This window comes from Piliocolobus tephrosceles, chromosome 20 (genome assembly GCF_002776525.5).
Source record: "Piliocolobus tephrosceles isolate RC106 chromosome 20, ASM277652v3, whole genome shotgun sequence".
Classification (NCBI taxonomy): Eukaryota; Metazoa; Chordata; class Mammalia; order Primates; family Cercopithecidae; genus Piliocolobus; species Piliocolobus tephrosceles.
Genome location: NC_045453.1, coordinates 53,330,932 through 53,345,928, shown reverse-complemented (window position 1 = coordinate 53,345,928; position 14,997 = coordinate 53,330,932). Strand labels below are relative to the sequence as shown.

The 14,997-nt window shown below is 39.4% G+C and overlaps 1 protein-coding gene across 2 annotated transcripts in view; it reads left to right on the top strand.

Moving 5' to 3' along the window:
* PLCB1 (phospholipase C beta 1) overlaps window positions 1-14,997 on the top strand; it is a 784,598-nt gene that overhangs the window by 687,065 nt on the left and 82,536 nt on the right. The window contains exon 32 of one of the 2 annotated variants that reach the window (XM_023217868.2): window positions 5,627-5,744. The exons of the other annotated variant lie outside the window; for it this stretch is intronic. Within the exon in view, the coding sequence (XP_023073636.1) occupies window positions 5,627-5,725 (99 nt within the window). The 3' untranslated portion in view covers window positions 5,726-5,744. The remainder of the gene's footprint in view (window positions 1-5,626; window positions 5,745-14,997) is intronic. 2 annotated transcript variants of the gene reach the window in all.

Here is a 14,997-nt window from a genome sequence, read left to right as displayed (position 1 = left end):
CGCAGAGTGGGAACTGGCTGCCTATAGCAGGGAACATGGCCTATATAGACAATGTTTCTGCTCGTTGTCAAGTCTCAATTAACCACACAGTGGTTTGTTTTTGTTTGTTCTGTAGAAGAAAATTCTTTTTCATTTTTGTCAATATAAAGAATTGCCTTTTTAGGAAACAAACATAGTTATGCCTTATTTTCTTGAGTATAAAACTTAGACATGTTTACTCTCCTTCTGGGCAATGCCAGGGCATTGGAACAATTTTAATTCCACTGGTCCCTCATCAATTTCTTTTTGAAATTTAATCCAATAGACTTTTAAACACATAAGGCATTATTATTCTATGTTATCATCATGGTTCATTTAGATATGTCTACATATTCACATATTCTTTGTGAAACATTTTTTCTTGTATCCTCTGCCCATTTGGGATCATCATCTTGTACTTCTTCTAGAAGTTCCTCTCATGCAGTCTACTGGTGGGAAACTCTTTGGAGTTTTTATTTTTGTTTTTGTGCAAAAATGTCTTTATTTGTTTAATGTATTAATAGATGAGAATCCACATTTCCTCCATTCTGGAATGATATATTCACTGGATATAAAATTTTGTGTTGGTGGTTATTTTCCTTTAGCACACTGACGATAAAATTCCACCGCCCTCTAGCATCTATTGCTGTTGTTGAGAAGTTAACTGTTAGTCTTAATACAGTTCTTTTGATGATAATTTGTATTCCTTCCCACCCCAACCAATAGCATTTAGGATTTTTTTCTTATATTTTGGGCAGTTTTTCTATAATGTATCTAAATATGTGTTTGAGGTGGCTAGATGGATCCCTGTCCTCAGTTCTGCAAAAACTCTAAACTATCATGAAAGCAAATATGGCTTCTGTCATTTTTTTCTTTCTTTCTAAGATTCCACATATATATATATGTATATATTTGCATATAAAATAAAATGAACCTTTTTACTCCATCTCCTCTGTCAATGAATTGTTTTTAGTGTTTTCCATCCTTTATCTTTCCGTACTGCTCTGTGGGCAATTTTTTTTCTGACCCTTTTTGTAATGCATCAAATTTTTGTTTAAGCTGCTATTCTATACATCCTCTGAGTGTTTAATTTCAGGTTTTGTATTTTATTTCCAGATGTTCTATTTGGTTTATTTTCAAATCCATAATCTGTATGTCTTAGCTTGTTCCAGGAAAGCTTTCCTGTGAGATTCCTCACCCTGGGAAAGCCTCAGCTCTTAAGTGTAGGCTCCTCAGCCTTCAAGGCTATCAAAGGGTGAACTCAAAATTTCCATCATTAGCAAAAGTCTATCAGGGCGAAAGCAGCTTCCTTGATTATCACCTATCTAGGTTCAATGCCCCCTTCAGTTTAACCCTGATCATTAAGTTCTTGTAGTTCTTTGGGTCTTTAAAGATAGTTTTAATGGCTAGCCATGGTGGCTCACATCTGTAATCCCAGCACTTTGGTAGGCCAAGACAGCAGGATCACTTGAGATCAGGAGTTTGAGACCAGCCTGGCCAACATGGTGAAACCCTGACTCTATTAAAAACAATACAAAAATTAGTCAGGCATGGTGGTGTGCACCTGTAATCCCAGCTACTCTGGAGGCTGAGGTAGAAGAATTGCTTGAACCTGGCAGATGGGGGTTGCAGTGAGGCGAGATGATGCCACTGCACTCCCGACTGGGTGACAGAGCGAGACTCCATATCAAAGAAAAAAAAATGTGTGTGTGTGTGTATATATATATATATATATATATATATATATATATATATATATATACATACACAAATCCAGCTTCTTTTTTCAGTGGAAAGGATGGTCCAAATAACTTAATCAGCCATTATCAGAAATAGAAAGTCTCTATGTTGTGTTTCTGAAATATTTGAATTAGTTAACATCTGTATCAGTCAGGATTCAACTAGAAAAACAGAGCCAGTAAAAAATTGTGTGTGTGTGACAGTAATTGGCTTATGCAATTTTTGTGGATGGCTATCTGCCCCCTTCTCAAGGTTGTCTCCCTTTTTAATGATGGACCCTGGCAGGCAGGCAGGAAGGAAAAATTGCAAGTAGGCTTCGTGACTAGAGTAACCTGCAGAAGCTGAACCTGTTTGTCATGGAGTTGAACACACACACACACGCACACACACGCACACCCCTGGCCCAGGAGTCAGAAAACTAAAAGGAAGACCCAACGGGCAGGGGAAGTGATTGCAGGCTCAGCCACTGCTTCCCATCAACCAGACACATAAATCAACAGATCAGCAACAATGCCTGCGTATTACACAATGACTGCTGCCTCCCTCATCAGTCCTCCAATTCTCAGAAGAATCTCCATGGAACCCACAATAACTGGAAACATACAGAAAGGGAACTCTGGGAAATATAGTTTGGCTGAGACAGTTGGCACAATAAAAAGCATCACACTGTTATGTAAAAATCAGAAAATGTTTTATTTCAAAAATACTCCATGTCTCTTGAAAAATGAGATTCTAAGATTATAATGGAAATATGCAAAGAATTTCTAAAGCTAGGAAGAAGCTGCCCCTTAGGGCTACATGGTAGTCCCTAGGCTGTTTCATAGATTTCTATTGTCTATTGGCCCCATAAGGCAACTGAGTTTGAGATTTAAACAAAAAGTAAAACTTAGATTCCCATGGATGCTGTTTATTCCTCCTCCTTTTCTTTACCGTATCAACATTCTTTCCCCCTCCTTTGTCCATATTTTTCTTTCTTGGGGATAAGAAAATGTGGACATATGATGATAAATGTTCTGGATAGAGGACAGAGGCTGAGAAGAGAATCTTCCCCATCTGCTAGAATAGGGGGCTACATGTTGGTGGGGTTCAGAGTCTTCCCAGCAAACAATGATTTTAACACCAGGAATAGGATGAGATAGACTTTTATCACATTGGCTTTCATATTCCCACCTGCCATACATGAAAAGTCCACACAACCATGCATGGAAAACCTTTTGGGTTTATTTCTACTTCTACTTCTGTGTGCCTGTCATTGGGCATGATTCCTATGAATTTTGCTAATACACATTAGATTTTTTTATCCTCAATGTATCTCTGTTTTTTTTAAAGCCCTGTTTTGGTATAACTAGGATAGTGAAAATTATCAAACACACACATCCCAAACACTTTAAAGCAACTAATGTAAAAGTGTAATTGGTTTCCAGAAACCATTACCTGATTTAACTATGACCTTCAATATTTTAAAGGGAAAAGATGGCCAACCTCAAACCAAAAGAAATACTGTCATCCCTTGGTATCCATGGATGGTTGGTTCCAGGACTCCCCTCAGATACCCCAATCCACAGATGCTCAGGTCCTTTATATAACATTGTATAGTATTTGCATATAATCTATGCATATTCTCCCATGTACTTTGTCATTTCTAGGTTATTTGTAATGCCTAATACAATGTAAGTTCTATGTATATAGTGTTATACTGTATTGTTTAGGGAATAATGTCAAGAAAAAATGTCTACACATGTTCATACAGACACAACCATCCACTTATGGTTCTTCTGAATAGTGTTGATCCAAAAGTGGTTGAATCCACAGATGTGGAACCCATGGATATGAAGGGGATGACTGTATTTACCTACAGAAAATCCAAAGAGGAAATCTACGAAGTGCTTTGAAATACTTGATGAAGAAGTACTTGGAGATGAGGGAAAAGGCTATTGCATGAGGGCAAACGCAGGAATACTGGGTTGAAGAAAACACTGAATAAAGTTTTCCTTCAAAATAGGAAAGCAGTTGCCGAGAGCAGGATTACATTCTCTGTTTTCCATGTATTATATTATATCTAAGGCCATTTTCATGCAGCAAATTCACCACTTGGAGTCCTGTTTATATATTTTCTGTCAACAGAAATCAACAGACACAAGTGTTCTGTGTTTATTATAATCATTAGTTGAGGTTAATCTTTGAATTTGTCAAGGAGGTGTTTGAATTTCCTCAAATAACATTTTCAGATTTTAAAGAGTCACACACACACACATATACACAGTAACACACATTTATACACACACACAAACAACTTTATACAGCTGGAGAGAAGCTTAGCAGATTAACCATTTCAGCATCAAAATGGATTTTGCCCTAGCTAATTATGCTAGTATATGAAAATTTGTGTCAAAGAGAATAGCCAGCAGCATGTATGTGTGTTTGGTACATAAGAGAGAATCGAAGATACATTGTCTTCTATCTTTGGCTGAGAAAGATTTGTTTCCTTTTTCTTTACACCTTAGGTATTATCCAGAAAAGAAAAGAGTCACTCTTAGGTTTTGCAAAATACACAATGAGCTGTTACAATTCTTAAATTTCATATTGGGTCTGTGTTTTAGGTGGAGCCAAAAAACCCTAGGACTTGAAAGAAATATTGTAAACCAGACAAGACATCTTTATAATTGTTGAGTACCAACTGCAGTGCAATCACCTTAGTCCAAGCCTCCACCATCTCTGCCCTGGATTTCTAAGTAGCCTCCAAACTGGTCTCCCTGCTGCCACACGTGTGCACTCAAAATCTATTCTCAACATGTCACCCAGAGGCATCTGTTTAGAACAAAAGTTAAATCAGGTCGCTCCTTGGTTGAAAACCCTTCAGTGGCTCCCAACACCCTCAGAAGAAAAGCTCAAAAGTCCTATATGGTCTAACTCCACTTTTGCTGCATGTTTTCTTCCTTTCCTCCTTGATGTACTCTCTGATCAGGCCACACTGGGCTCCTTGCTAGGCCCCAACAAGACAGGTGAATTCCACCTTGAGCCATTGTATGGACTGTTTCCTCATCTCCCAAGTGTCTGTTTGGGCAACTCTCTCCTGTCTTTCAAATGTTTGTTCAAATCTGTCAGAGGCTTTCCATGACCACTTTATTAAAATTTATAACCCCCCTCCACCACTGCCCCATCCCTGCCATCCTCTCTCCTGTTTATTCTGCTGTGCTTTCTGTTTCTCATAGCATTTGTCACCTTCTCTCATTCAGTCATACCCTTCTTTCCTAAGTGTGTCCTTGAGTGCTGCCCCACCCATCAGAATGTAAGTTCCACAACGGCAGGGGCTTTGTCTGTTTCGTTCCCTGACGTGCTTGAGTTCCAGACACCCAAGAACATCGCCTGCCATATAGCTGGTGTCCAATAAATATTTTTTGAATGCATGATGTATGTAGAGGGCTAACAACATTAACTCTGTATGTTAAAAAATAGTTCTGGCTCTTCGTGGGGAGAAAAGTAGTGCCCAGACCCCTTGGACTGTGTTGTTCACTGAACAAACAGCTGTCAATCATTCATCACTATCTTTTCTCAAGTTTCTTGATGGTAGTGGGATTTTGTGGAGAATATCTCAAAAGTAACAGTTGCGATCATTTTTAACAACTAATTCTTACAGAGAGTGGGGAAGGCCAAGGAGAACTCAATGCCACTTCCATTGAATGTGTGGGAGGCCAGGTGCCATGCCACACTGAGGGTGTTGGAGCAGATAAAGGCAAACAGAGGAATTAAATCTGTATTCTAGAAGGCACTCCAAGAGACGTCCCAAACAAATAATTGGAAACACCAGGTGACTTAGAAATCAATTTCATTGCCACAAAAATGACAGCCTCCCTTTTTTTCCACACAGGGGGAAGGTTCCTCCTCATTCTTGTCGGAAACTTGCCATGAGGATCCCTCTGTTTCCCCCAACTTTACTCCCCCCAACCCTCAAGCTCTCAAGTGGTGACCACCGTCCTTCCGGCCAGGTAGGACTGGATGGGAGGGGTCGCTTTTGAGAGAAGGGTGGTGTGTAGCCATCCGGTTTTCAGGCATCACGGACTTGCTCCTTTGTCCTTCACCCTCCCTTTCTCTACATTCCCATCTTTTTTTTCTGCTAAAGTTCCCAGCCACACCCGTGATCCTTTCCTCATCCTTTCCACCTTTCTCTGGTATTAATTTCTCCATCATTGTGCTCTCTCTTCCTGACATAAATCTCATTCTTCCATATTGTCTTCTTCCTCTTTCTCCTTTTTGTTTCTCTATTGGCAAATTTGCCTTCCTTTTTAATCTGGATTTTCTCTCTTGCACTCAGACTGTTATTCCCACTTTTGAAACAATTTTTTCCATTTCTGCTTCTCACTACACTGTTTTCCCGCCGTCCTGTTGTCTTACAATCCAGTGGGATCGAGTTAACTCTCAAGGAGTCTTTTTCAATCCACTCCCCTCAACTTACCACAGCCCTCCTTTTGGAAGTCCAGCAAAATTTATGTTATTCCTACATGGTATTTAGAGTGAGTGGGGACAGCTTGTGATTTCCTGATTCTCTAGAAGCAAGAGTTCTTGGAAATATCTCACTAATAGAGATACTTGGGCCAGGAGCTCTTTGTTAGAGCAAACTTCAGCTTGAAAATCAGAGCAGACTTTAACTTACCCAAGGAAATACATCACGAAAACTATTATATCCCCTTCACTAATAAGAAAACTGGCAAAAGTCATTCCAAAGAGTGTGCAATTCTTAGAGAAAAGAAGCATTCTTGTGATTTTAAATAAAGCAAACTTTATTCTGATGTAATGAAAAAATTCTACAATGAGACTTATACTGTTTTTGTCTTCAAATATTTGTTGATCTGTCAAATAATGCAGTTTAGAAACATGTCAAAGAGTTACTGAAAATAACTCTTTACTAAGAAAGAGGTATGACTTATTCCTCCTCCTCAACATCAGTTGTTGCTCTGTCTGAGAGCTTTTCAGACCTTTGTGGGTATCTCGATTACTTGGACATCCTGTTAAACTGCAGACACTGATCTAGGATGTCTGAGTGGGGCCGGAAAGTCTGCCTTTCTAAGTAGCTTCCAGGGGATATAGATTCTGCCATAGTTCCAGGGAGCACATCTTAACTGGCCAGGATCTAGTACATTCCTGCCTCCAGGCTTAAGCACCTGGAAGAAGCTTGAAGCCACTGTCATGGTGTTTGAATGTATTTTAACTTTTTGACCCAATCACAAGCCTGGGCCTTTGATTTTTTTATTTTTTTTTTATTTTCTACTGCCTGTAATACTAGAAAGAGAGACATAGGAAATGCCATGTCAGAACAAAGTCACGACATGGCTATGGATTCAGTTCATGTCCTCTCAACAGTGATCATTTTGTTTCTGTGTGACCTTGTGATGAAGGTCGTATTGGAAGGTGGGTAGAGGACAGACATATAATATCAATTTCTGGCTTCTACAAGAAGGCATCAGGGAGACCCTGACAATGTCTTCTTCATTCGGATATAAATGTTAAGACTATCTTTTAAATCATCAATGATGAGCATCATTCGATTTTTTGTTGTTGTTACACTTGTTACAGCCTGGTAGTTTTGTGGGGTTTTTTGTTTGTTTGTTTGATTGTTTGTTTGTTTTTTGAGACATTGTTTCGCTCTCGTCACCCAGACTGGAGTGGACTGGCGCGATCTCAGCTCACCAGAACCTCGGCCTCCCAGGTTCAAGTGATTCTCCTGCCTCAGCCTCCTGAGTAGCTGGGATTACAGGCTCCCGCCACTACGCCCAGCTAATTTTGTATTTTTAGTAGAAATGGGGTTTCTCCATATTGGTCAGGCTGGCCTCTAACTCCCGACCTCAGGTGATCCGCCTGCCTCAGACTCCAAAGTGCTGGGATTACATCTGTGAGCCACAGTGCCTGGCCTGCCCTGGTAGTTTATAAAGCTATTGTGAACCACCTAATACCACAGATAGAATATCATATTTTCTCAGGGGATGCAAATGACAGTGGGTGGAGGAGCTAAGAACACATGACTTGGGTTTTATTTTTCAAAACAAATGCAATAGAGACAAAAAAGCTGCATTTGTGTTGCTGTGCTTTCTCAGGCTTGCAATAGTCTGTTCACAACTTGTATTCCCTTTAGAATGTCAACTGAGATGCCCACTGGGGAAAAATATTTATTTTAAAAAACAGACAAATATCCCCACAATACCTAGACTTCAAAAATGTAATCATATGGTGACTTTGTTTGGTTCCTTTAGCTTTCCACATATAAAAGATGACATAAAAATAAATATGTCACACTTTTCATGTCAAAATAGGTCTCACTGCTAAAGCAGAAAAAGAAAATTCCATTATAGTATTTTTATATTTGAAAAAAGAACAAAATGTTATTTTATAATAGTGTATGGAAAGTAGATTTTTGTACTAATTTTAATATTTCCCCAAATGTTTTCTGCATTCTTGTTCTTTCCTTAAACATCTTCATTCATACACTACAGCTAAAAACAAAATGATGAATAAAAAGTAATAGTACATAAGGCTGGGCATGGTGGCTCATGCCTGTAATCTCAGCACTTTGGGAAGCCGAGGTGGGTGGATCACCTGAGGTCAGGAGTTCGAGACCAGCCTGACCAAAATGGTGAAACCCCATCTCTACTAAAAATACAAAAAATTAGCCAGGTGTGGTGCCAGGTACCTGTAATCCCAGCTACTCAGGAGGTTGAGGCTGAGGCTGAGGTGGGGCAGGAGAATCCCTTGAAACCGGAAGGCAGATGTTGCATTGAGCCAAGGTCACACCATTGCACTCCAGCCTGGGCAGCAAGAGGAAAACTCCATCTCAAAAAAAAGAAAAAAAAAAAAAAGGAATAGTACATAAAACTATAAAGCTATCACGTATTTGCCAAAAGATAATGTTTTCTATTATGATAGAAGATTGGCCCCGAGAGTAGTCATCACATAAATAGTTGGAATTTTACATTTTTTTAATTTGTGAGTGCAAATCTTCACTGGTGAAAAAATAATATTCCTTGTTATCAGCTTGACGTTAATAGGTGAAGCTAAGTAGGTGAGTTATACTTTTAACCATGGTAACCTATTTTTAAAATAGCCACAAATCACTATAGAGCAAGATATAAAATAAACAAAAGAGATGTTTGCTCATTTTATGTATATTAAGTCTTTCGAAAGAGCTGTAGAATGACCAATTTCTAAAAACACCAATGAAACATTGGAAAATTATAAATATATGCCAAGTAATTATTAATGCCTGCTTTATTCTAGAATATGCCAATTTCAATAGAAAGCACAAAAGAACAGAAAATATAGTTCCTACATGCTTTAAAATAATAAAGGTCAGTTTAAGGCCATAGAAAGGCATTAAGATATTTTTCTGACACTCAATAATAAAAACAAAAATTAGCATTTATGGAGCACTTACTGCATCATCAAGCACCTTTAAAGCACATAACATGTGTTATCTCCTTCTTCTTGCCATTGTACATTTGGAGAAACTAAAGTTAAAAAAGGTTAATGAACTTTACTAAGGTCAGACAAGAATTACCAGACCTTGGACACACCATGTGTCCTTCAGCTTTCTAAGTGAATGTCTGAAGCTAAGATTTTATGATCTAGATGTCAGAGTCGGTGACTTCTTTTTCTCATGTTGACATGGATAAACAAGCAATAAGGGTACACCACCTATGCCTTAATATACTTACCTGTAAAATGGAAAGACGACGAGCCTCTTCATTAAGGAAGCATATCTCTTTGAGTGGCTAGAAGGGATACTCGCCATACATGTATACCAAACACTGTTTCATTTGCTGGTGGCATAGCCCAGCCTCCACAAGATCATGGCTACAATTTGCCAGAGATTTCACCCCCAAACTGATCACAACCGCACAAGGCATTAAACATCACAGGCAGCACGTTCACATTGCTCAGAGTCACTTGTTTCTGGGAGAAGAACATCTCTGAGGACTAGATTTTAGAAAACTTCCAGCCCTGTGAAAACAGGACTCACCTCTGGGAAACTACAATTAGTCACAGTTTCTATCACTGAGAGGCGGGCAGCTGTTTTCTGTGTTCATCGCATCTGCTGGGGAAGCAATGCCAAGCAGACGGAAAGGGAGACACCTGAGGCACAGTGTGGTCTGCACAGTTCCGTTAAGAGAATTTGGGATCAGCCTTCCCTGTCAATGGCTGCTGAAAACTCACAGTTCCCCTCTCTAAAGCGGCAGGATTGAGGAAGGGCTCACCCACTCTCACCTCCCTCCAACCTTGGCTTTCCTCCTTCCTCTCTTCTCCTCTCCTTGCAAGCCATTCAGCTTATACATGTCAATGCTCTTTCAACAACAGACTCGGTGGGTTTGCTTCCCTGGAGGTCTTTCTGTCTCTCCTCTCCCCATTCCTCCTGCTAGGTGTGTCTCTTGCCCCAGCCTTAGAACAGAATCCTTGTTAACGAACCCTTCTTCTGTACTACACAAGAGAGGAGTTAGAGACACATTGGGCTTTTCTACCGGTCTGCTTTCATTTGTTAAGCAATTGTTTTTTATTTGGATTTCATTTATTCATTAAAATATTTATGAGGCTGTACTACTTACCCTGAGGATGCTAGGAATTCTAAAGGAATATCTTGGTAGAGAAATATCTCCTTTTAGATTGTATTTTAAGTTTCAGTCATAGCACAGAAAGGGGCTTCTTTGGAACCTGTGACAGATGACCCTCTTCTCCTTTTCCTCTGCAGTTAGATTCAGGGCGACTGCTTTGGGCTAAATGATAAAAGATTTAAGCAGGAAATAAAGAGATTTTTCTGAAAGTAAAAATATCTAAATACCCAAATAGATTCCTGAGGGATGTTGTGTTTCTTTGAAGATCTTTAAATGTGGAGACAAAGAAGGCATCTACCAGCAGAGGGTTGCATATGACTGACTGACCTTTTTATGATCTCCTCTGAATCCGTGAAGGATGCGATTAATTAAAGTCAGAAGTTTGTCACTAAAATAATAGTTATGAGATCCAGAGAATTCAAGGTGTTGGAGGACTCATTAAGTAGGTGCATAAATATCATGCTGAAAGATTTAATGAGACCATAGGGTCACTTATAGAAAAATGGTACAGAGATGGCCTAGAAAAAATAAATTAGAATCGATATTGTGCTTCGAAATTAACAGCTATAGATTGCTATATTAACACCTGAGACAGAAATTCTATAATTATATCTTGATGATGAATATTGATGTTCTTGTCATGGGAAAAATGAAAATTGCTCACATTTAGTATTTTACTTATCAATAATAAAATAAATTTATATGTGTGTGCTTATTTCTGTGACACCTGGGAACCGTGAATGCTTTAAGTAGCTACAATTAAGTGAATACTGTTTTTTTTTTTTTTTTTCCTTTTAATTCAACCAATAGTTATTGAATGCCTACTACACAGAAGGCACTGGGCTAGGTGCCGGGAAAAAGCACAGATGCACACCCCTTTCCACGCTTCAAGTTGATTATAGTAGAGTGCTATCCAATAGAATTTTCTGCACTGATGGCAATTTTCCATGTCTTAGTGTCCAGTGCAGTGGCAACTAGCCACAAGTAGTTATTAATCGTTTGAAATGTGGCTGATGCAACTAAGGTGTTGAATTTTTAATTTTATTTTAAGTGTTTATATTTAAATGTGAATATAAACAGCCACATGCTTAATCTTAATTTATAATGTGTAATCCGCTTTTGTGTCAAAAAGCATTGCATGGGGACAAAAGACTATGTTCATCATTATAATAGAGCTGTTTACATGGGAGGAAAGGCTGACACATAATTGAGGAAACCAAGGAAGGCTTCACAGAGGTGGCAGTCATTGAGCTGAGACCTAGAGGAGCAGATAGGAAGGACTTCCTCACGACAATATGAAAAAGCCTGAGATGCGAGTATCACGTTACTCTTGTGGAACTGCATGTAGTTTCATCATTTACATGTTATGTTACTCTGCTCAGCTTCCATAGCAAAATATCACAGACTGGGTGGCTTCAGCAACAGAAATTTATTTTTTCACAATTCTGGAGTCTGGAAGTCTAAGATCAAGGTGCCCGCGAGATTCATTTCTGGGGAGGCTTCTCCTCTGGGTTTGCAGACAGTGGCTTTTTGCCATGTCCTCAGATGGCCTTTCTATGCACATGCACAGAGAGAGAGAGCGCGCATGCACGCGCTGGCACTTCCTCCTTTTCTTATAAGGACACCAGCCCTATCAGATCAGGGACCCACTCATATGAGTTCATTTAACCTTAATTACTTCATTAAAGATTCTATCTCCAAATATAGTCACACTGAGGGTTAGGGCTTTGATATATGAATTTGGGAGAGACACAATTCAGTCCATAAAAGAAGTATGTCTCTCACACATAGCTCGCACAAATTCTGTAGAAAACTATCATCTATTTACCCAGCATCTGGTGATTTTAATCACTGCTTTTGATTTGCATAGTGTTAGATAACATAGGGTTCTAGAATATTAACAAGTATAAAAAATACCTAAACCAAAGTATCCACCTCACAGAACTCGAATGTAATTAAACATTGCTTAAGCAAATATTAATTTTCCTTTATTCTTTGAGGACAAACCAGTGGTGAGCTGGAGCTTACTATCTAAGTTCATAACAGTTCATTTTCAAATTTTTCAAGGATTTTGTGACCTGATTATTAAACACAACCATTACTACAAATTAAATTATATAAACTTTCAATGAAATAAATTTATTCAAAACAAATGTAACAAATACTCATAACTCATCATTTACCAATTTTTTCCTAGAGCTTTGTTGAAGCACTTTTTAAAAATTTTTTTAAGACAGAGTCTCACTGTGTTGCCCAGGCTGGAGTGCAGTGATGCGATCATGGCTCACTGCAGCCTCAATTTCCCGAGGTCAGTTCAATCGATCCTCCCGCATCAGCTTCCCAAGTAGCTGAGAATACAGGCTTGCCACCACATTTCGCTGGTTTTTTTATTTTTATTTTTGTAGAGGTGGAGTTTTGTCATATTGCCCAGGCTGATCTTAAACTCCTGAGCTCAAGCTCAAAGCGATTGTCCTGCCTCAGCCTCCCAAAGTGCTCGGATTACAGGCATGAGCCACGGTGCCTGCCTCCCTTACAGATAATTTAATACTTCTCACTAATGCCTGTGCTGTCGAGGTACTTTGCATCTTTACATCTACTACGCACCATCGGTAGTGGTGGCTCTGACAGTCTGCTACTGTACACCTCCTCCCAACTCCTTATTCAAGGTCACCCACCACTTTGGTAGTTTGCGACTGGCTCTGGGCAAGTATTTACACCACTGAAAATCAACCATCTCTAAAACTTCCTCCTCCCAACTCCTTACACAAGGTCACCACTTTGGTAGTTCGCAGCTGGCTCTGGGCAAGTATTTACACCATTGAAAATCAACAATCTCTAAAACTGGGCCCTTTCAATTTCTAGTAGAGCCACATATTAATCATTTACCAGCACACCGCTGGCACAAACCTTACCCTCTTTCATGGTACAGGGTTTTCTCAGTATTTATCTGCAGTTCCTGTTGCAGCTTTCCATGGTTGAAACATTATTACCCATCCTTTAAAAACAAAATGAAACTTTTTACTGAAATAAATTATCTTTTTTAAAGGTTTTTTCTGTTTCCTGCACTAGACAGAGCCTATACTGCTCTGTTGATCCGTGAACTTTCAGGCCCTCAGTATAAAATGTTTTAAGGACAACAGAAAAGTCCCCTAAAATTTAAACCTACCATTGGCAACATTTTTCTAGCCCCCTCAGCAAGGTCTTCTACCTGCAAATTGCCTCAGCTGTAACGTAACATACCTCCCGCTGCTAGTACTAGCTCACAGCTAATACTAAGCATAACACTTGACTCCATTTTACAGGGGCCACTTTTTTTCTCTAAAAGTTTTATGTAGCAGTGAGTGAAATAGAATAGATGCTGGGGTAAACAGCAGTTTCTAGATTAAATGTTATTTTCTGTAGGAAACATTTCTCTCCAGTGTTGCCCCTTCGCACCATCCCCAAACAAGTAAAAAATTGCTCAGACTTTGAAAATGTGATACCATCTGGCAGAACTCACATTTGACCTTTTATTAAACGTACAATTATGTCACACCGATGAGATTTAGAATTCAAGGCTCCAGAAGTTAAAGCAATGTGTCCAAGGTTACGTGGAAAATGCTTGAGAGCGCACAGTTTCCTGCCCTGGCCTTTCACTTCAGTTGTACACCGTAGTGCGTGTGTTTTCTGATTAGAGTTTTCAGTTTTCTTCAGTTATGATTTCCTTTACCATCATAACATTTTGGGAGGCTGGTATGAGGGTGAGTATAGAAGAAGGAATTCAAACAGGAAAGGTTAAGTGATTTATAGTTTTCACCCTTTCTCCAAGTGAAATTTATGTGCCCCCAAATTTGAGAATCATGAATTCAGATCGAGTAAGAGTGGATAAAATCCATTAACAATCAATTTAGATTGTATTAGAATGGATAAAATTCTTGGCATATCTAAAGAATAGAAAAGGGATCCCAGGAGGTAGTTCTGGATAACTTTTAACTTGAAAACGTCTGGTAGAGGCCGGGCATAGTGGCTCATGCCTATAATCCCAGCACTTTGTGAGGGCAAATCAGGCACATGGCTTGAGCCCAGGAGTTTGAGACCAGCCTGGGCAACATGGCGAAACCCCATCTCTGCAAAAAATACAAAAATTAGCTAGGTGTGGTGGTGCATGCTTGTAGTCTCAGCTACTTGGGAGGCTGAGATATGTGAGGATTGCATGAGCCTGGGAGGTCAAGGCCGCTGTGAGCCAAGATCGCACTACTGCACTTTGGCCCGGACAACAGAGTGAGACCCTGTCTCAAGAACAAATAAATAAATAGTCTGGAAGAATAGAAAAAGCAAGTGAGAAACAAAAAAGGGACGACCTATGAGGTAGGAGGAAAACCAAGAGGGTCAAAGAAGCCCAGAGGAAAAGCAGTGCGTGAATATGAAGGGCATGATCCCCAGTGTCTAAAGCCGGTGAATGCTACAGAAGTTTCTTTGATTTTAGTATCCAGGAGGTCATTATTGGCCTTGGTATTAGTGAGGAATCAGTCGAAAGGTGGGGAAGGGAACCAGGTAAGAGTGGATTAAACAGGAGACCTGGAACAGGAGACAGCTTATCTGACACCCATTTGGAAGTATAGACTCGAAGGGAAGCAGGAATCTGTACTAGTAATGGAGGAAATAG